Source organism: Punctularia strigosozonata (genome assembly GCF_000264995.1).
Source record: "Punctularia strigosozonata HHB-11173 SS5 unplaced genomic scaffold PUNSTscaffold_1, whole genome shotgun sequence".
NCBI classification, from domain to species: Eukaryota; Fungi; Basidiomycota; class Agaricomycetes; order Corticiales; family Punctulariaceae; genus Punctularia; species Punctularia strigosozonata.
Genome location: NW_006767433.1, coordinates 2787001 through 2807556, shown reverse-complemented (window position 1 = coordinate 2807556; position 20556 = coordinate 2787001). Strand labels below are relative to the sequence as shown.

General features: G+C 53.9%; 6 protein-coding genes across 6 annotated transcripts; 2 read left to right on the top strand and 4 right to left on the bottom strand.

The window, feature by feature from the left end:
* Nucleotides 1-10: 10 nt before the first annotated feature.
* Nucleotides 11-981, bottom strand: PUNSTDRAFT_117689 (UreD-domain-containing protein; the record flags this gene model as incomplete). Its single annotated transcript, XM_007378955.1, has 2 exons — nt 11-668; nt 730-981. 2 exons carry the CDS (start codon nt 979-981, stop codon nt 15-17), a joined length of 906 nt encoding a protein of 301 aa, XP_007379017.1. The 3' UTR covers nt 11-14.
* Nucleotides 982-1107: 126 nt separating this feature from the next.
* PUNSTDRAFT_95668 (uncharacterized protein) lies at nt 1108-3998 on the bottom strand (the record flags this gene model as incomplete). Its single annotated transcript, XM_007378954.1, has 3 exons — nt 1108-1920; nt 1973-2134; nt 2186-3998. The coding sequence occupies 3 exons, from the start codon at nt 3996-3998 to the stop codon at nt 1289-1291; spliced, it is 2607 nt and encodes an 868-aa protein (XP_007379016.1). The 3' UTR covers nt 1108-1288.
* Nucleotides 3999-4296: 298 nt separating this feature from the next.
* PUNSTDRAFT_140471 (uncharacterized protein) lies at nt 4297-7953 on the bottom strand (the record flags this gene model as incomplete). Its single annotated transcript, XM_007378953.1, has 7 exons — nt 4297-4569; nt 4625-4743; nt 4800-5609; nt 5664-6500; nt 6551-7341; nt 7399-7490; nt 7536-7953. 7 exons carry the CDS (start codon nt 7951-7953, stop codon nt 4334-4336), a joined length of 3303 nt encoding a protein of 1100 aa, XP_007379015.1. The 3' UTR covers nt 4297-4333.
* A 148-nt stretch (nt 7954-8101) lies between these two features.
* PUNSTDRAFT_80160 (cytosolic large ribosomal subunit protein) lies at nt 8102-9074 on the top strand. The gene is made up of 6 exons (XM_007378952.1): nt 8102-8166; nt 8219-8446; nt 8498-8632; nt 8679-8755; nt 8814-8841; nt 8888-9074. Exons 1-6 carry the CDS (start codon nt 8107-8109, stop codon nt 8900-8902), a joined length of 543 nt encoding a protein of 180 aa, XP_007379014.1. The 5' UTR covers nt 8102-8106; the 3' UTR covers nt 8903-9074.
* Nucleotides 9075-9630: 556 nt separating this feature from the next.
* Nucleotides 9631-15364, bottom strand: PUNSTDRAFT_123794 (FAS1 domain-containing protein). The gene is made up of 6 exons (XM_007378951.1): nt 14647-15364; nt 14341-14595; nt 13754-14293; nt 11326-13701; nt 11113-11272; nt 9631-11054 (listed from the first exon to the last, which is right to left on the bottom strand). The coding sequence occupies exons 1-4, from the start codon at nt 15305-15307 to the stop codon at nt 12467-12469; spliced, it is 2691 nt and encodes an 896-aa protein (XP_007379013.1). The 5' UTR covers nt 15308-15364; the 3' UTR covers nt 9631-11054; nt 11113-11272; nt 11326-12466.
* A 160-nt stretch (nt 15365-15524) lies between these two features.
* PUNSTDRAFT_95656 (WD repeat-containing protein) lies at nt 15525-20491 on the top strand (the record flags this gene model as incomplete). Its single annotated transcript, XM_007378950.1, has 19 exons — nt 15525-15634; nt 15687-15833; nt 15892-16027; nt 16075-16168; nt 16219-16285; nt 16340-16452; nt 16508-16859; nt 16912-17326; nt 17378-17948; nt 17995-18159; nt 18210-18424; nt 18475-18617; nt 18671-18732; nt 18780-18909; nt 18961-19251; nt 19305-19551; nt 19603-19853; nt 19916-20117; nt 20169-20491. The coding sequence occupies exons 1-19, from the start codon at nt 15554-15556 to the stop codon at nt 20489-20491; spliced, it is 4005 nt and encodes a 1334-aa protein (XP_007379012.1). The 5' UTR covers nt 15525-15553.
* Nucleotides 20492-20556: the final 65 nt, after the last annotated feature.

Genomic DNA, 20556 nt, shown 5'->3' with positions numbered 1-20556 from the left:
AACAAGAGAGAATACTACAAGAATGTTTTGCCATACAGGTCCTCGCCAACCACAGCCTGTAGAGGACGAAGCGCTCGTGCCAGGAACTGCTTTACATCTTCCGTCTCCATACCCGCCGCTCTCACTATATACCCGAGCTGCCCGGATATCGGGCTGAGTGACCAGATCAACGGCTCCGGTTGTGTCCTCTTGAAGACGGTCAACCGGTCATAGAGCGCCGTCAATTCTTGGATGACAGGCTGCAGGACAGGCCCGTAGAGGAGGAGATTCGCGTAGCATGAATAGGGAGATAGGCGTTCGCGAAGGCCGCGTGTCGAAAGCTGCGCAGGATGGTTGGATGGATCTTCGAGTAGCATGGCGTCCTTGGCAATGAGCTTTCCCTCGACCCATAGCTCGTTAACGCTGTGATATCGAGTAAACGCCCATTCTTCCCCGAGCGCCTTGCGACCCGACGTGAACCAATCAAGGATCGCGGCAGAGCCTGCTCCGGATAGATGGAATACCTGGGACTGATGGTACGAAGCTGACCGGAAGCAAGTCACTGGGTCGGGAAGGAGCAAGACCGTGCCATTTCCCTTCACTTCCGTCGTGAATGCCTGTGTCGTCGTCGCGGTGATATCCTGTGAAGCTCGACGACCGGGTCGCGTCTTGAAAACCTTCGTTGAACCCTGCGTCCAACGGTTATTTGATGGTCAGCTCGTACTGCGTGGAGATGATGTACATGCACACCTGAGATAACAGTAAGAGGACTGCGTCCCTTCCAACCTCAATTCGCACATCGATGGTATCTCCGCCCACCAGACCGCCGCCGTAAGATAGTATGTAGACCACAGCTACACCGTCAACTGACACTCGCGGAGAGAGAAGCTTGAGGGGGTACTTTGCCGACAATTGAGAGAATTTAGCAGCGGAGCCATGACATTCGAGCTTGATCAATCCTCGACCACTGCTATCGGCATTCAGCAATGGATCGGCGATCATGATGGCCGGACTGTATTTGGGTAGTCGTTCGGTGCTTAGGGCCGGTCAAGGCTGACGATGGTCAAGATAGAAATGATTGCATATGGTCATAGGAGGTCATGAGCAGGTAATACATGGCTAGAGAGGGAGGAAACAGAGATGGAACGAGAGACAGCAGTACGAGACAAGGAAAGATCGCAGTCAGCGTTCAGAATGAGAAACGATGGGGGTAACGGGGGAACCAGACAACAAAACGAGTACGAGTACGAAGCGAAGACGAACAGCAGGCCAATGGGATATAAGAGACAGACGGACACTATTAGTAGAATCAATATTTCCGCGTTGCCAATGCGCGGATCTCGTACAACCATGTTCGTGGCTCAGGCTCAACCTTGGGTCGTAACCTCCACCCGTGAACTTCCGTCCGGTGCCTATCTTCTGCAACGTGACACTTGTCCGCGAAGTCATCATCAACGTCGTACACCATCGACGCACGCGACCCGCGATCACTTCCGGACTCTGATATGGTCCGGGTATGACTCCGCGCAGGACTGGGAGGCTCATGGCTACTGCTCGCCGATGAAGTGGCGCTGCGATCCGGGGTTGCAGTCGCAGAACCACCGGTTTGATGATGTTGGTTCGCGCGGATAGTACCGCCTTTGGTCTCCCAGCCATCGCCATCCTCTTCATCATCTGCAAGGTCGGCAAATACGTCGGGCTCTTCTTCCTCTGGCGGCAGGGTCGATATCCAACACATGCGATCCGGGTCGAAAAACATGTTGCCCACGATGCGAGCACCGGAAGCAAGAGAACCGACAGGGGAGCCCACTGATGACCCGGTCAAGTGTGTGATGAGGGCAGGCCTGGTGGATGTTCCGACAGCCGCGTCGAAGTCGCGAAGGGCTTGATCATTCCCCTCCCATCGAAGGGTTTGGGGATTCCACTTCATGTCCCCCACGACTAGCATAACAACCTTAGACTTGGGTAACGCCGAGTGCAAGACTGTGCGTACCTTTCGGGGCGTTGGAGCCGCCGAGGTTCCGTATCAGCGTAGGCTTGCGTGGAGTTGCGTTAGCGGGCGATTGATGTTTCTTCTTCTTCTTCCTGATAGCTTCCGAGCTTCCAGATTTTGCGGGAAACTCTATGCCGCCAGTTTTCCTGAGCGTTGGTTCACCTGAACACATTCAGTGTTTTGTGACGATAGATGGAGCTAACAACGACGCACCTGTGGACGAATCAGATTCGCGGGGCGCTTTGCGCCGCATCGTACCCTTATGGGCATCTTCATCGAAAGTCCTGGTAGAATAGCTGCCGCCAGGCACGCGATTGCCGTAGCCGGTGGGTTTGACGCGGAACTTGGCCTCCTTATCGCGGTCCGTCGGCAGATCATCGATGGCGTCGAGCTCGGTCCCATCGCCATATGTTCTGGCGCGCTTTGGTTTGCGAAGCATCTTAGCAGCGGAAGAGGGAGGTGGACTCTGTACAAGAGCTGGCCGGTTGGCGAGTGTGGAAGATGGCCGTCGAACGACGGGAGACGCCGGTCGTGCTCCGCTCGAAGAGCCTGAGGCGTTGGGAAATACTGAAGAGATGGCCGGACGGGATTTTAAACGAGTTGATGACGTCGGCAGTGTCAGTCGGATCGCCACGGGGTTGGCCGATGGTGTGGTCGGTCTAGTTGGTGGTACGGTGTAATCGAGGCCGGTCATGCGACTGGTCGAGCTATGCGTCTTCGCGCGAGAGGCGGCGGTGTGGGTTTCGTATCGAGGCAATGCGGTGGACCCGGAGGGCACGCCCGAGCCTGGCACTTGAGCTTGCCTGTTGTCTGTGAGCGAGGATAGGGATGCCTTCCTAATTAGCTTTCTTTGCGACGGCGGAGACGGTGGCTTGAGCCCCGAGTGGGACTTCTGGCCACGGAGGCTGCCAGGCTTCGGTGATAGGAATGATGCGGATGGGGCGGGTGGGGCAGAGGCAAGCGCCTGGAAGGTCTGGGCACGAGTAGGTTGAGCGGGGCGGGACGGGCCAGAGGGGGTGAAGGTGGTGGGAGAAGCTGCGAGCTGGCGTAATTGGCGCACAGAAGAAGGTGGAGGGTTTGTGGGAGATTTGGCCCTGTCCTGACGAAGGCGGGACGGTGGCCTCAACGCAAGAGGTGGCCTTGATGGGGCACTTTTCGACCGCGCCTGTGCCAACCTCATTCTCGATTGCTGTTTGTTATGCAGCAACCTGCTAGGGCTGAACTTAGCCTCGTCGTCAATGACGAGACCAACCTCGAAATCATCCTCGGGATCTGGCGAGGCGACCTTGATCCGTTCGGCAATCGCAGGCAACTTTTTCTTCATCTCCAATACCTTGGTCAAGTGCTTCACTCCGTGTCCCGAGTCAAAAAGCCCCGAAGGGATGACCAGACCGTCCAAAACGCCTTCCTCTTCCTCCTCTTCTGATTCTGTTTCGGGAAGAGACGCCGATGAGGCAGACGTATAATTTGAGGATGGTGGTGTATCGGCGAAGCCGAGAGAGGTGAAAGCGTCAGAGGACTGGGAAGAAGACGTGTGGTCTTTATCCGTCCACTCGAACGAGCTCTTCGATGAGCGGTGATGCAGCGATGCAGGGCGGAGGGAAAGCTGCGTCATATCTTCGGGGAGAGCAAAGGCGGACTCCATGTCGTCGTCGACGGAGAGAGAGGAAGGTGCATGGGGTTTTGGTAGTTCGCTGACCTTGATCGTTGAGATGCCTTCGTCCTCGTCACCTTCCCCAACGTCTGCGTTGGGCAGGGGCGGACGTATGGTTATCATCTGCGGTCGTTTCGACGTCTCCGACCGTGCTGCCATTTCGTCCAGTACGGCTCTTGCCTTTGCCCCTGCCGTCTTCCCGAGGTCCATCTCGAGGTCCCAATCCTCGTCCCCTTCCTTATCGGACTCGAGGTCGGGCGTGTGAAGGGCGGCCCCTTCGGGCAGATCGAAGTCAGCATCTGGCCATTCTTCGGCGTCGACAGTGTGTCGATGTGAGGGCGTAGGCGGAGTGATGGTGGTCAAGAGCGGCATGAGTGTGTAGACTAAAGCCTGCGAGCTGCGTCAAGCGTCGGGGGCGAGTATAAAGTAGTGTGGGTCGGACTGATGATGGGTGTTACAGGGACGAGAGGAGCAAAGAGAAAAGCAGAGTAGATAAAGGACTGTGGGTGGTGGCTCGGACTATTGTTGGTGGGCCAGCTTGAACGGAGAATGGGCGAGTTGGGGCAACAAACGATGCCTCGTGTCGACGTTTGCGGGCGGTGGGCGGATGGAAGAGGCGTGCGAACATTCGACAATGGCGCGTGCTTTGTTTGCACAATGGCCGCTCTCAATTAATCCGTTCCGTGTTCAGTGTCAGTACATTCGCCTCAATATGGACGCAACCGTCGCATCTCCCTCGCCCGCTCCTCGATCTCCTCCTCGCCATAGTCTTCCGACCGTGACGCGGGGGCCCAGTGTACAGACCCAGCCGGTGATGATGTAGCGACCTCGTCCAGACCCCTGCGAAGTCGCAACCCGCGCTCGGCCATCGTTTCTACGAGGCTGTCCAACTCCGCTGCAGTGAACGTAGAGCGCAAAGGCCCAAACGCCAGTAAATACAGTTCTGCATCGCGACAACGTTAGCATCGCATGAGACCTGTTCAGAAGCATCAACGTACGTTTATTGAGAGGGCATTCGGCGACCGCCCGGTACAGGAGGTTCTTCGCTCGCACGAACTCGCCGCAGCGAATCTCGAACTCGAGATATATCCTCCATATCACAGCACTTCCGCGCGTTCTAGTACACCAGCATCAGTTCAACCCCGGGAGAAAAGAACAGTTGTATGTACTGACCGGACATTTTGCACGGCTGCGGACAATCCACCTCTGGTTCTTTCCTTCTCTTCGTCCCATCGCCCCCTTTCCCACCCGGCAATCAAGACCTCCGCCACGCGCCGCGCCACGTCCTTCTCTTGGACAACGCCGTTGACCGCCGTTTCCCCCAGCACACCACGCACGCGACCCCACAGCCCCTGCCCTTTCTCCGCCTCAAGGAACATGCCTAGAATGATCGTGTTTCCAGGAAAAGCTTCTACGGCCCTGTAGAGGCGTTCACGCAGGATAGAGGGAGGCATAGGGTTCCGCAGTACGATGGAGTGGTGATAGAGCATGACAAGGGACGCAATTGTCAAACTCTCGCGACGACGACCCTCTCCGGTGCCCTCCGTTTCCGAGAGGTGGGCATCAAATACCGCCATGGCTGATTTGTGCGAGGACGTGAGCAACTCCAACAAAGCCTGTAGCTTGATCCACGATTCCCTGTCTTTCCATAGTCCATCTCGTACATGGTCAACCATTTCCTCCAAGGAGCGTTTGGTGCGGAGTAGGCCGACACCGGTAAAGCTTCTGATACCGACAGCGCGAGAGATGGCATGCATTGCCGCGTCGTTGTCCCCATTGATCCATTCCGCTTCAGCGTAATCCCAGATAAGTTGCACGGCATAAGGTGTTGTCGCTGAGACATTGGTTTCGCTCAGCACAACCTTGTAAACCTTGCGAGCATCGTCCATGCGACCACGGATGCGTTCCAACCGCGCATGCACAGTCCAGCGTTGCACAGAATCAGGCGTGTCAGCTAATAAGCTTTTGGAAAGTTTGATGGCACTACTTGAGCGATCAGCACGTACCCATGTTCACTGAAGAGCATGAAGCACTTGCCTCTTCACGTCGATGCACGCTTCGAAGGCAAGTGCCAGAGTATCCCATTCGATGTCATGTGGACCGCAACGGCAATGTTCGAAGACTCGTCTTACCAAATTCACGTCAACATCTTGTACGTCTTCTAGCGACCACCACCTGAGACCCCCTTCCCTCGACCTGTCCGATTCACGGAGCCGGGTAGCGAGGCTATCAAGGGGACCAAACGTATCGCGCCCCCATGATTTAACAGGCGACCAAGGTCCGCACGACGCGTATTCCCGTTCTCTTCCTACCAGAACGCCGGCATGTGAATCTGCTGTGATACGTCGCTTGGCCATAGTTGCAGGTGGGAATATAGCGGAGAGATGTGATGGGGTTGCCAGATAGCTGCTTGCCCATCGATCATCAGTCGATGAGGGGCTCATAGCAGTCGTTAATCCTGGAATAGGCAATCCAAGGTCGGACAACCAGCACAAACGGAAGATCAACTTGGCCTCCCGGGTAGTCAGCAGGCTGAGCAGCGGTTGTACTTCCGAAAACATGATGACCGAGTAGGGGTCAGCATCATTGCTCGTATCGTGAGCAGAACGCTTGGGAAGGTTCAAGTGATGGTCACTCAAATACTCCTCGGTAGCCCATCGAGCGTAAGGGTCGGATGTCGTGACGTCCGGTGCTGGAAGTGGTACAGTCTGCACGAAGGCGCGATGCTCGGGCCGTCCTCCGCTGACCCAAGCAGCCCAACCTCGGGCACCCTCGTCGCCGAGGCGCGGATGCTCCGAGTCCCAAAACTCTTCCAGAGCACCAAGCTGGCGTTCGAGAGGTAGACCATAAAGAGACTGCGGGATGCCGAATGTTCTGTCGAACAGTTGAGCAAGAAATCAAGGAGGCGGGCAACTCGGGCGTACAATTCTGCCTGCGCTTGAAACACTGCTGTAGCTCGCTCAGAGAAGCCAGCATCTCGGAAAGCCACAGCCACTCTCCACAATACTCTCAAACGACCGATTTCATCCAGATGCAAAGCCCTCACTGCCCGTACTGCAGCCTCGAGGATCCCGTCCATGCCGCGTGCACTTCTTCTTATACTCCAATCCAGCCATTCTATCCAGAGGTCCGCCTTGTCCGCGCCTCTCCCTGCATTTTGGATTGCTTTCTCCCACACATAGTTGACTTCTCCTGCCTCCAGCAGTTCTTCGTGAGCAGCAATGTACCTGAGCCACAGACTGACGGAATGGTTGTTTTCTGTGGAGGCCTTGAAAGCACGGTCCAAGACGGTGATGGTAATCTCGGCCCGCGCTTTCGTTGCGTCCTTCGACAGAGGTGGGATGGTCGACAGAGAGAACGCGAGGATGTCGAACCACGCAGACAAATCGGAGGGATCTTGCGAGACCTTCTGTTCGGCCGCCTTCACTGCAAGTTGATGACTATTGAGATGGATGCCGTCCTCGGAACCTGAGTCATCCTGAGAGCCACTGGAATCGCGAGAGTCACCATCAGACGAGCTATCAGATTCATGGCTGCCTTCAACGCGGCCAATCGATCGGTAGGCTTGGTTGTGATAGGCTGCACGAGAAGAGGGGAGGCGGAGAAATCCGTCGATTTCGTTGTACTTGTATTTGGATCCTGACAATGCCGCGTAGCTGCGAACGGGTGGTGCACTGAGCAATTCACGAGTTGCCTTGTCGGTGAGAGCGGGTTGCTACGTAATGGAGGGTCAGCTATCAGTTAAATACGACTTCATCCTAGCTTAACTCACTCGTCGACGATTCCCTAAGCCGATTTCAATGCCCTTCCGTCCACGATGCACCACCTTGAAAGCGTCACCAAGCCCAAGGATGGTTCTTCCATCTTTTCATCATTAGCCATCCACAGTGCAGTTGAAAGCGGGCTTACGGTTTAACAGCCGGTACTTCGGGACATCACCTGCATGTAGACCTCCATAATGCACATTCAAAGGATCGCCTTTGCGGTCTGTGATGTACAGAGGTCGCGTGCGCGGCTCGATGCCTTCAAGTGCGTCCTGCCGCAATGACTGAATGTGGTCCTCTGTATCCACATCAGCAAGTCTTCCATGCCGTTCGTGCTCTCTTCCTCGATGTTTCTTGTCCCGGGTCTTAGAACGATGGACATCAAGCTGCCGACGTTTCTCCTTGGGAACATATTCGCCGGGACCAGTAGTTGCTTGAACCTCGTCTGTGGACGATTGGCTACGGCGTACCGATTTGTTCTGCTGGGAATGTTGCTGTCTTGTATCCGCATCGGTAAACGAGCCAAAGGAAGGTGGAAAGGACGAGAAGGACGGCGCGGCCATGTGCGCGATTAGATGCAGGTTGAGGCACCCTGAGGGTTAAACGTTCTGGACCTGAGGGACTCTGAGGGGGTGTATTCACTAGAAACATGTGATCCATTGAATTCGGGTTACAAGCTTTTCGAGATCGTTGGCGTTCCTTGAAGACGCTCGACAATGCGGCCCCTGACCGAAGATGAGAGCAAGGCGGTCTTCGCCAAGCTTGCGAACTATATCGTGTGCCTCGCTTCTGTACTGTTGGCTGGTTTTTTTGCTGAGCATGTTATAGGGCAAGAATCTCGTTCACTTGATCGACCGTCCCGACGAGACCTACTGCTTCCGCCTGCACAAAGACAGGGTATACTATGTCTCGGAGTCATGCATGCGCATGGCCATCTCTATTGCTAGGCCAAATCTCATTTCACTTGGAACATGTCTTGGTAAATTCTCCAAAAGTGGCAAATTCATGTTGCACATCAGCGCGTTAGACTGGTTGGCGCAGTATGCCAAATTCAAGGTCAAATCAAGGCACCTTACAACCGGCACTCCCTCACTCACAAAATTTCAGGTCTGGATCAAACCGAACGGGGAGATGCCCTTCCTGTATGGGAACCATGTTGTGAAGGCACACCTTGGTCGAATAACGGAGGACACGCCGGAACACCAGGGCGTTGTTGTATATAGCATGGACGACAAACCTTTGGTACGCCATTCAATCTCTGCTTGAACTGGTATTCATCTGGAAGCAGGGATTCGGTGTGACCGCACGGTCAACGATTGACACGAGGAAACTGGATCCAACGGCTATCGTGGTATTCCATCAAGCGTACGTATTGTGTCTATATGTTGTCACTCTGGCTGACCATACAACTCGAACTGATTAGTGATATTGGCGAATATCTTCGAGACGAGGTATGCTATAAAGCTTTACTCCGACTAAGCTGACTCTGCTTCTCAGGAAACATTATTTTAATGCAATGAACTGTCCTTCAATCATCAACATGGATGTATCGGCGCTAGAACTCACGGTCAATCCGATTACTATCCTCCACGGGTGTATAAGTAACGTAGATCTCGACTACCTTATACTCTACATATATGTTCCCTCATGTGGCTGTGCAACCTCAGCTGTTTGTGACGTGCACCCTGTTGTGCTCAGCGCTCGACAATCATGTCTTCATCTGACTTGGCACGCGAATGGCTCGCTCTTGACGACGAAAAGGTTACGGCAAAGGATATATCGGACAAGCTTGAACGGATACCCGACGACAATTGGGTCGTGACTGCATGTACCGATCGTGTCCTCGACGACCCTGCGCTCCAGCGCACTCTGCTTGAGCTGGGCATCAAGCGCACCGACCGAGCCTGCGAGCGAGCAAGGGAGGCTTACGACCATCCGATTGGTGCCGACGAGGAAGACCTATCCTCTGTGGACGCTCTGTCCGACGATGCGCGGAGAGATTCTCTCGTCTCCCATTTCCTTACACAGTCAACTGATGCAAGCTTGTGCTTCTTGCGTGGTGTTCTTCTAGAGCGACTGGAACGGCTCAACTCATACATAGAGCTACGCAGAAGCCTACCCGATTACATACACGATGAAGACGTTCTGGATGAAGAATGGGAAGACGATCCGTGGGCAGACGACGGTAGCGAAACCCTAACGAAACCCAAACGCTCGAATCCTCCTCCTGCACCCCTACTCCCGCTCTCCCAGTTCCTGGTTCAGGGCCTGGACGAGATAGTCCACTTTCTTGCAAGCCAATGCTATTTTGGCGCCGTCAGGCACCTCGTGGAACGTTTCCGCCCCCAATTGTGGCCCTATCGACTCCTTATATTGGAAGTTATACCCGAATATGCGCAGCCATCAGACTATCACGACATCCTTCCCTCTTTTGACGCGTCGGCGAATACGGAAGAGCGGGTCATGTCCAGTGCTGTGAAGGATGTTGACTGGTCAGAACTGGACGTTGTCAAAGCCGCTCTCCTCGATCACCGGATTCATGTACCCCAGCATTACCTTATCCCCTCCGCCTCTTCCCACAGCAATCAAATTGCATCTGAACCGCTGTCCGCCCATGAGCTCCATCAATGGTATGAGCGTCGAGTGGATGCTATCGTAGCAGCTACAGGCATGATCGACATTGCTCTGAGCCTGGTCCAATACGGGGCATCACAGGGCGTACCAGGTCTCGAAAAAGTGGGCGAGGAACTATCTCTCATGTCCCGTCTGTTCTACGATGCACCACGCTCCCTTGAGATTCCTACCGACATCTCCGACTGGACGCTGATGCATTGGCGGAACATGGAACCTCCAGATATTATTTACGCATACCTGGCTCGGTCGACTCCATCCTCACTTCCCCGAGACATCCGCACACTTGTCATGCCCTACCTGTTCGTGCTGGAAGCGAGGGCCGAACGATGTGGACAGCCGGACCCTACGCTTCCGCAACGGATGCTCGCTGAATATTTACTCACTGCTCCACTCAGCCTGGTGGCGTCCGTCTTCGAGGCTTCGAAACCCACCCTGCCAGCAGCGCAACGCCTAATTCGCGATGACGAGGACCTCACGCGTCTGGCCCTAGCATGCTTGTATGGGAGTAATAGCTTGGATGAGTGGTCGACGATGTCAAAGATTTTTGAGTGCTTACCGGCCTGGGACATCCAAGCGACGGATGGGGATGAGGAAGACGAGGCAGAAGCGACGATCACAGCACTCGGCTCATTTGTTATGCCCTCCACTACTCGCCCGCAATGCACCGCCTCTGATCTGCTGATATTCTTCAAACCCCTCCCTTTGACATCCCTGTCCCGTCTCCTCGATATCCTTGACGTGCACTTGGAGTCTGGAGAGACGTTCGCCCGCTGGAATGTTCCCGCGCCCCTTCGCTGGTTCCTGCAGAGCAGAAGTGATGTGGCCGAGCAGAGGAAATGGGCAAATCGGATGGCACGACGCGCCGGAGCTTTCGGGGAGCGCGTCGATACACAGGACCAATGGGCGGACCTACTGGACGATATGCTGAAGCTTAACAATCAGGCAGAAGGGGAAGTCAGAGGTGCTTTCAACCTCTTAAGCAGAGAAGAAGTGATCCGAATTTTCTTCAGTGGTCTCATCAGCTCAGGAGGTAAGCGGCTTGGGTTCCACGTGTGATTATTGCTCACTAGTATGCTCTTTATGTTTAGACTTCGAGGTTGCTCGAGCTGTTTTGCAATCCTCTAGGGCAAAGCTCAATCTCGATCCCACAACCATTGAAGACATATGTTTATCTTGTTCTCATGAGTTCTACGACAACGCTACGTCCGGCAATTACAAATTCGGGGAAATGAAACTGGCGTACGATTGGTACGTGCTTACCGTTGTCGTTCGCTTCGTCGAGCCTGAAGGTTTTCGAACAGTCTGGATCTTCCTTCACCATCTGAGCGCCTCGCATCGGAGAAGGAGTTCATCGAGGCGACCTCCCGCATCTCCTCGTTCAATGTGATGTCACGCCCCGGTATTCCTATCACGCCCATCGAGATACGGCTGACGAAAGACCGACTGTCGTTGGTCTCTCGCGTTTTGTCCAGTAACAACGATGCTTACAAGCATACTCAAGTTATTCTCGACCTCGTTCACAAGCTTGGTTTTCGGGACGACCCGGCCGCGGAAGTAAAGGCTCTGGCAATGATTGCGGACACCGCGCTGCAAGCGGAAGACTTCAGCCGCGCGTACGAAACCAGTGAACGCATGGTTCAGACTTTGCTTGAGCTCAGAGCTTCCACCCCTGTGGGAGTTTCTGATTCTACTGTTGAAGAGGCGAGTGAGGTCTGCTGGGTGGCTTGTTTCCAGCTTGGACGTCAACCCGAGTTCAGTGACATCGAGAAGAAGATGTTGCTATTGGGGCATGCACTCGAGTTGTGCCCTGCGGATAGGCTCCCTGACATCCTTAACGCGTGGCGTCGTCAAGAGGAACAACAAATCGAAGAACGGCATAATTACATTGCTAGCAGAGCTGAGAAGGCCCGGCCGTCCTCCATTGAGAGAAACCAGAGAACAAGCACGCCTATTAGCGCCGCCTCCATCATCGCTTCGCGCCTCAGCGAATTACATATGCCTAGCCTTCCTCCATCACCACTGATAGGCGCCCCGGACGCCGCAGCCATAGCAAGCAAGACTTTCAGCCGCGTCGCCGGTGTGGCATCCCACTTCCCTTTCTCTGTTGGTAGGAGAGACCACTCGGCCGATTCAAAACGCAGCGGACGAGACGGAAGCACGGACTCAGCTCGGCGCACGAGGCCAGACAGCAGCGATGTGACTACACAAGCATCTCGTGCTTTACAGAAGGGCATGAGTTGGCTCATCGGTACAGACGGGGAATGAGTAATTCACTGTAACCGGAGTACAATAGCCACGAGAAGTCATCGCTATGCTTTAAACTACATAGGGAGGTTATTAAGATTAGCTGTGAGCGTGGACATAGCATTACGATCGTCGAATGAATGAACCGAATACAGACAAAGAACGCCGTCTATGTTACATACACATATTATCCATCGGTCAGTTCGATCTATCCCCATCTTCTTCGGGTTCTCGCGCATCGAACCCTCCCACTGGCTCGTACGTGGCCTCCCTCAAATCCTTCCGCCAAACATATCTGACTCCTGCGAAGAACATCACAATGACTATAACGCCAATGGCGCCAACCAGGATGGGAGCCAGATACTGCCGATACCATGTCGGACGGTAAGGAATGAGTAACCTGTCTATCTGGATTACCCCTCCGGACTTGGTGGATGGCGTCGTCGTTCGGCCCCACGAGAGAACGTTCGCCCAATCCTCAACAGCAGGAGTGCCGCGTGCACCCTTGATGCCGATGATGTAGGTGCCTTCTTGATCCCTAAACACTACATCTCCATATGAGGAGAATTTGGTGAGCAGCGTGGAGTACGTGACTGCGTCCGAGATCAATAAGGGTTGGTTGTTGTTGAGCGCGCTGAAGACAGTCTCGTCAGAGCCTTCAGCTGGAGTAGTGGAGTACGTCGGAATGATATGCTGGCCAACAATATCTCGCAGCTGATCCAAGTCAGCATATAGGCGCGTGAGGTTGATGCCTTTGAACGAGCTGTCTGTTGGACACAACAAGGTCCACGCCACGCCTTTGAACTGCTCGTCAGCCCAAGGCGAGTCCGCGGGGGGTGAGGTTCCATTCAATATCCACTCCATCCCTACTTTGCTCAACATAGTCGCCATGATCGTTCCTTGGGCGGCCTTCACCAACTTGCCCACCGTTAACTGGACGGAACGAGGGATGAAGAGGTCCGAGACTTCGTGCACCACGCCCGTCTGGGTAAGCATGTTCCTGGGCGCAAGTTCGGACTTCATATTGCTCCAGCCACCGCTTGGAGACAAATAAACGGTGCCGTCCTTGATGCGTTCCACGCGAACATCGGAACCCTCGAGAGTAGGGTACGTGTGGGTAGACCCGTTCACTAGGCTGTCTGCGTATTCCACTCCTGCTATGATGTGGTGGGTGATGACACGCTTCAAGTCCGTTTTGGAGGATTCGGTTAAGAGGTAGGCGCTGACCAGGCCGCCTACTCTTTTGAACGCATCGTTATGCGGGATCATGAAACTAGTGCGACGCACGGTCTTCAGCAGCTCTGCCATATTCGTTGAGAAGACAGCAGCAAGAAATGTCGAAAGGTCAAGAGAAGGCAACGCGGTCTGCAGCGCATCGACCGGCGGAGTCAACGGCCTTGAAACAAAGTAAAATAGGGCGTTCTTTACTTCCACTGCGAATGAAACGTTATCATTCGGCCAGGCGATATTTATTGTGTTTCTGACCTGGATCCCCAATTACGCCGGCGCCGCCGAATCGCACACTGCTCTCAACCTTCCCCTTCTTGTCCGCGTCATTGACCTCTATCGCTAAAACTTGGCGGCCTCCATCGAGACCCCGCTCCTTCAATGCTGTCTCAAGGAGCATCCCATCCTGTAATTTCCCCTGCTTCCACTTTTTTGGGATGAAATGGTACTGTAGTAGTCTCTTCAGCTCCTCGGTGCCAGGGTTAGGCAGCTCATCGTCCCCGAAAACCGATATGATATCGTCTTTGGGGGCAAGAATAGTATACTCCGCAGTCGTATCATTGATGAGCGAGGTCAGGTTGACAGAGTGGAGGAGGGAAACGAAGGAAGTGCAATTCAATGCAAGAAGATATTTCTCGGGGGTGAGTTCCAAAGCTCCAGGGGGCACCAAAAGAGACGAGACGGTGTGGACGACACCGTTCGCCGCGTATATGTCAGGTTCAACCAAGTCCGCTCCTGAAACGAGAACCTTTTCAGGAGACCAGACAACTTCAAGCTCGTTGCCCGACATGGTCGTTACTAATACCTCGTCAATACGGTGTTACGACGGTGGACTGTCCACTCACAGTTGACACCAGGGTTGAATGACTCGGACCATACCACGCCCTTGTGAACGGCGTGCATGTGAAGGATCCGATACAAATCATCGGTGGCGTAGTCGCTTTCAAGGTATAGACGTTCTATTGGATCCAAAGCGTTCCAAGCAGCATCCACAGGCAAGAACAAAGTCATCTCCTGCGTGTTGTTGAGGAGGGACTCCAGCTCCGCATTCAATATTCTGTGGAAGTATGCGACAGAAGGGTGTTGTGACACCACTGTGGCTGTTGACGAGGTCATTCGCGCTCGGGTGATCGCAAGGACAGCTGGCTCACCCAAATCAGGAGGGACTTGCAGAACGTCACCGATCCCTACTAATATTCCATTGTCGACGCTGACAGGATCGCCCTTGACGATTTGAGCGCCGCCGTTGCCGAAGGCATCAACGCCCACCCACCCTTTCGAATCGCGAGATGCGACTCTAAGGCGCTGAGGTTCCCCGCCTAGGGTACCTCCTGGGATGGGAAGCCATGGAGGGGAGGGGGGTGGCTCCGGTGAAGGATGCTCAGTCGGTTGCCGAGGGTAGTGAAGAGTCTTCTCGACGCGAGGGTCTTCGGTTGTAGGCAGTGAAGGCAGGGAGTAGTTAAGTAGGTGGTAGAAAAGCTCTTGACGTAACTGCTCATTGACGTTGTCCAGTGAGTCCTGATCTTCTACGAGGGCCGCCTGCCAGAGGGGGCTGAATGATGCATGTTTCTTTATTGCTTCGTTCGTGGGCGCCCATAGGGTGCTTCCGTTGAGCTTGTTGATTGTTGGAATAAGTCGTGCACGCTGAATCAAGCGAAGGAGTAGTTGGTAATCTGGGTCCTGATCCAGTGCGTCGACGAGGGTGTACGACGAAGCACTTGGTTCTGAATAACCATACAAGGGAATCTGAGAGCATGTAGCTCGAGGCAGCAACAGCAAGCAGGCGCTAAGTCCTGGCGTCCAGAGACGCATCCTAGCCGGGGGGTATTATGGCTGAGGACGAGTAAGACGAGCCAGGGTTGATGAGCGACAAGGAGTGCGTGGTTATGTGTAGGAGAGGGTGTTGCAGCGGCGCAGTCCGTCTGCGCGTCATGCCACGTGCATGTGCTCGGGCAGTGTAACGTTACTGCAATGTAAGTATCACTCAAGTTTCATCGCATATCCTGGCATGATCATCCCCGCCCTCAATCACCTACCAAGCTTGAAGTTGTAGCAGCCATGCTCGACATCCTCCGCGATTATGCTCAGGCTGCTACAGGAGACATACACTACCTGGCTTTGCCCAAGGAAACGTTGTTGGTACGCAAGCCGTGTTTTTGTCGCGAACGCGCACTCAATGTCCCCGCCATAGGTTCACCCCTTCGCAGACACCGTCGTCATACGCAATGCCAAGACTCTTATGCTCATTCGCGTCTTGGCCTTCTGGGAGGCGTTTCCCGGAACGAGACACTCAAAGGCGTCGATCACCAGCATCTCCGTCGACGCCGCCATGAAGCTAGTGCGCGCCGGGAATGTCATCGTACCGCACATTCTTCCTGATATGCCCTCATGTGTAGATAGTAGCCGTTATGCAATCGCGGGTTGCAGTCTGGTCTCTGTCTAGCGTGAACGCAGAGAGTGGTACATGGCGTTTGCACTCATCCTTAGCCCTGCCAGAGGGCCAGGACGTGCACTCCGTTCACTGCCAATCCGGTGCGTTGGTAGTGCCTCGGGTATGAACCTCCGCTCATCTGTGCTAGGCCTCCTTGCTCTGGCGAGCCGGTCAGGACTTTCCGTACACACGCTCAGCTTGGAGAATGACCTTCCTACGTGGTCGGCGAAGTGGAGAAATAGGCAAGGGATTGAGTATACATCAAAGGATGACATTTGACGGACACCGATAGAGCTGCTTCTTCCCAAACGATCGTTCGTCTATCGCCGTCGCTCTCGTATATAGCTTCAGCGTGTTCGGCAAGTGGAATCCCTACCCCATTCAGACATTCTACTGACGACATGTTATCAAAGGCGGACAACAAGCTTAGACTGCACAACGCGACGTCAGGGCGTTTGCTACAGATCATGCCTCATCCCAGGACCATTGTGCGGCTGATATGGAGAAAGTCGTCACATTCTGATAGGTTTGCCATCCCGTTCCTGTGGCGCGCATCACCCTGATCGCTTTCCCCAACTCAGGCAGGATCTTATTCTGTACACGATCACTCTGGACTCGGTCATCCGGGTTTTCCTGCCGATTCTAGATTCGCCCCAGCGCCTTCAACTTCATGCTACTATCGACGTGTATTCTTCCGTCCCTCTATCCGGCTTAGACACCGCGGATGCAACCACAGGTATACACTCAGGAGTAACATGGCTGGACCATACCATCATATCGGATTCCATACGAACTGTCCAGAAGACTGTTAGGGGCCATGCAGGACACGACGAATCAAGCACGCTCAAGAGACTGCAGGACATCTTGGAAGATTCGTGGGATCTTTTCTTGCGGATACTGCAGGACCGCTCAGTTATCGTAACTGCAGTGACAGTCAGTTTGAATTTCACTTCTCTTTGGATTTAGTGTTAACTAATCGCATCAGAACCTCGATAGGAGACCGCCAACCCTACTCCGACAATTAACACTCATGCACTCTGGTCCATCGTTCTATCATCGCATGCCTGCTTCGCCGGATATGCTCCTCCTGCCCAACAGTCAGAACCCCGCAGCGCCCATTCTTGTGCATAGCTCACCGCTTGCCAGCTACGAAATTGACCTTCTCTCCTTCTTTGATGCTCAGCCACGCGGATTGCGCCAGCATGGGATGACCCACAACGATGGTCCAAATGCCAATCATGCGCAGGACATCCTCCGGTTCCTTCGCACATCGGACGGCAGGGGCCTGGCAGTTGTGAAGGAAAGCGGAGGCGAACATTTCTCGGTTGATCAACACGGCACCACGATCACTCGCGTAGGCGAATGGGCTACCGCGGGCAATATTGTCGTCCTGAACCAAGGTAAGAATGCATCAGTTCAAGCAGAACCGATTTTCTTACGTGGATGTACAGGGAGGTCCATCGCCGTCCACGTATCCGAAGCGGCATCTCTGATGCTCTACACCGACTCAAAGCTAGTCTGCTCTCTTCGGGATCTTCCCTCGCTCACTTCCCTGTTCTCACTGCCGCGAGGACAGCAGGACTCCATAGTAGGCGTTACCTCTGACGCATCCATTGTCTTGATATACGTAGATCACACGCCTTCGCCTACTATGACCTTGCGCCTACATACCTCTCTGCCTCTGGATATCGCGCCGCACATGATTCTACCTGTCGATCCCATGGCATGGAGTACTTCATTCGGCCAGCTTGACGCAAGTCCCGGAATGGACGGACACGACACTCTCCTGAGCCTCTCCGAATCCGGCGAGCTGGCCTTCTGGGTCCCGGACGATGACGTAGCCCACCAATGGAGATGCACGGGTCGTGTGAAGACCGGAAGGAAGTGCGTCAGGATCGCCCGCTGTAGCTCCGCAAAGAAATCGGTACTTCTCGTTCCTGTAGCGGACGGTGAAGAGATGACTATTTGGGACTCCAAAGAGTCTGAGTTTGCTTCCGGTTTGGAGTATCGAAAGCTGCTGAGGTATGGCATCACTTGTGTATTCAGCAACCGTCACGAGCATGTACAGGTCTTCGGAACTCGTCAATGATCTCGATTGGACAGCGACACCCGACAAGCAGTCTATTCTCGCTGTTGGATTTGCACAGCGCATCGAGTTTTTGTGCCAACGTCGCATGACTTACTTTGACGAAGGCTTTGGTTGGGATATCTGTTGGAGGATTGATCTCAGCAGGTATGTTCGATGATAGCATAACCGGCGTCTAGCCTGACGTTCATTCTCAGTGTACTTCCTCAGTCAATCAGCGATTCGATATGGCTTGCCAACGGTTCTTTCCTCGTGGGCGCAGGTCCCGTGAGTTTGATTTACAGCCAGTTCGGACGCCGTAATATTGCGGGCGGCCAGGAGAGCAGCGAAAGCCTGTTTGAGCATGTCGCACGACACAATGGTCCCCTCGATGATTATCACCCGCAGATGCTACTACAATGCTTATTATGGGGTATAACGTTTCATGACTTTTGACATATACGCCCTAATGCGGTGCCACAGACAGAGTACAGTTGGTTAAAGAGACCATAGTCCGGCTTGCCAGGTACCTCGCTTGGGCAACCGTAGAGGATAAGTCTCAAATGATCGGGTGGCAAAATCACCCTATAGATCGCTACTTCGAGGACGATGCCTACCATGGCCAGGTAAGTTCATAACGTATCTGGCAGACGATCAAAATCGAGATGTTCATATACAGAACACCACACGGCGTACAGCTCAGTATTCCACCCTCTTTGCTGCGACGGACTCGTCTGACCCGTGGGTGCTTCTTTTACCCGCACTAATCGTCACTGATACTCGGATAGCGAGGATGATAATCGATTCTCGCCCTCACTAGTAGAGAGACTGGTCAAGCAGCTTGAATTAGAGCCCTTGCCTCACTTATCATCGATCGAGCACGCACACTTACTGAGCCTGATTGAAACTACTCTAGAGGTTGGTTCTCTGCTAACCTACTTCGGTCCCAGATACTGACCGCTTGGGCAGGTAGACGAACAACGACGTGCGCTCGATGCAAACGGACTACGGTACCTCATTTCCATGCGATCCTTCTATATCTTGAACAGCCGCGCCTCTTCTGAGAGGACGTCCAAAGCAAGGGGAAAACCAGCCCGAAGGGCTAGACTGCGATATCGCGATATAGTATGGGCTTTTCATAGCGAAAGCCAGGAAATCCTCCTTTCAGCGTCTATTGCCGCATGCGAGGACAAAAAGATGAACTGGGCTGATGCTAGAGCGTTGGGGGTGTTCATGTGGCTCACCTCTACCGAAGCTATGGTATGTCCTGTTAGATCGTCTGATGGAAGGGCTTCATGGTCGCAACGTTACAGCGATCACATATGGAGGCAGTTGCGCGCAACCAATACATGGCTGGCGATGCTCGCGACCCTACGGCATGCTCTCTCCTTTACTTCGCCTTGGGGAAAGTCAAGCTCGTGCACGGACTATGGCGACAAGCCGCATGGCACAAAGAACAACAGATGATGTTGAAATTCCTTGCGAATGATTTCACGCAAGACAGGTGGAGGACGGCAGCGTTGAAGAATGCGTACGCGCTGCTGAGTAAACAGAGGTTTGGTACGCGACTGCGTGAGGATGAAGGCATCCCACTTCTAACTCCTCATGCAGAGTATGCAGCGGCGTTCTTTCTTCTCGGCGGTGGCCTGAAGGAAGCCACCAATATATGTGTTCGATATCTACAAGACTTTCAACTTGCAGTTGCTCTAGCACGCGTCGTCGAGGGTGATAGTGGAATCGTCTTGAAGGAGATCTTGGAGCAAACAATCGTACCAATCGCCTTCGAAGAAGGTAATCGATGGTTGGGTAGTTGGGCGTTCTGGCTTCTGCGCCGCAGAGATGTCGCTGTTCGCATACTCGTGGTAGGGTTCCGATTCTTGAATTGCTCGATACTTTTCGTGCTCAATATACCTGCACCCGCTAGACGCCTCTGGACGAACTCGCACTGTCTCTCAGTCTTCCCGTGCGGGAAGTCGGAAACCCTCATTATGATGACCCAAGTTTATCTCTGCTGTTCTCACAACTCCGAATGAAGACGCTGCAAACAGCTAAAGGAACCAGTGAGATATCAGGGCGCACGGAGTTCAACTTCGTGCTGCAGACAGCGCGCGTGTTCTGCAGGATGGGTGAGCCAGAACATTCGTACGGCAGACATTCTCACCAAACCACCTTGACAGGGTGTCATTCCCTGGCACTTAGCCTAGTACGAAGCTGGCCATTTTTACGCGCAGAAAGACCACGCGCGGAGGCATTGCCGACAACTGCTGCCGCTGCACGATCCATCTTCGCGCGCCAAGGTTCGGTCTTGATCGACATGGTCCCGCCAACAATGCCACCCACCCGAGCAACCTCACCAATTCGCCATCCAGCGTTGTCGGCGGATGGGGATGCTGGGGGAAAGGAACGCGATGGTGTGCAAGCCACCATGGGAGGCTTGTTCAAGAGCGCCAAACACGACATCCAGGTCCCGGAGTTCGATATGAGCTCGTTCAATTTCTAGCAGAGTTGAATAGCACCCGTGTTCCAACTGCCTACAGTAGGAACAAAGTTCATCAATGGACTGGA

Coding starts and splice junctions, on each gene's coding strand:
- PUNSTDRAFT_123794 (XM_007378951.1), bottom strand. CDS start 15,307: ATGCGTCTCTGGACGCCAGGACTTAGCGCCTGCTTGCTGTTGCTGCCT. Junction 14,596..14,646: donor GCAAGTCCCTCCTGATTTGG/GTGAGCCAGCTG, acceptor CCTCGTCAACAG/CCACAGTGGTGTCACAACAC. Junction 14,294..14,340: donor ATTCAACCCTGGTGTCAACT/GTGAGTGGACAG, acceptor ACGAGGTATTAG/TAACGACCATGTCGGGCAAC.
- PUNSTDRAFT_80160 (XM_007378952.1), top strand. CDS start 8,107: ATGCGGCCCCTGACCGAAGATGAGAGCAAGGCGGTCTTCGCCAAGCTT. Junction 8,167..8,218: donor CCAAGCTTGCGAACTATATC/GTGTGCCTCGCT, acceptor AGCATGTTATAG/GGCAAGAATCTCGTTCACTT. Junction 8,447..8,497: donor CGCAGTATGCCAAATTCAAG/GTCAAATCAAGG, acceptor ACAAAATTTCAG/GTCTGGATCAAACCGAACGG.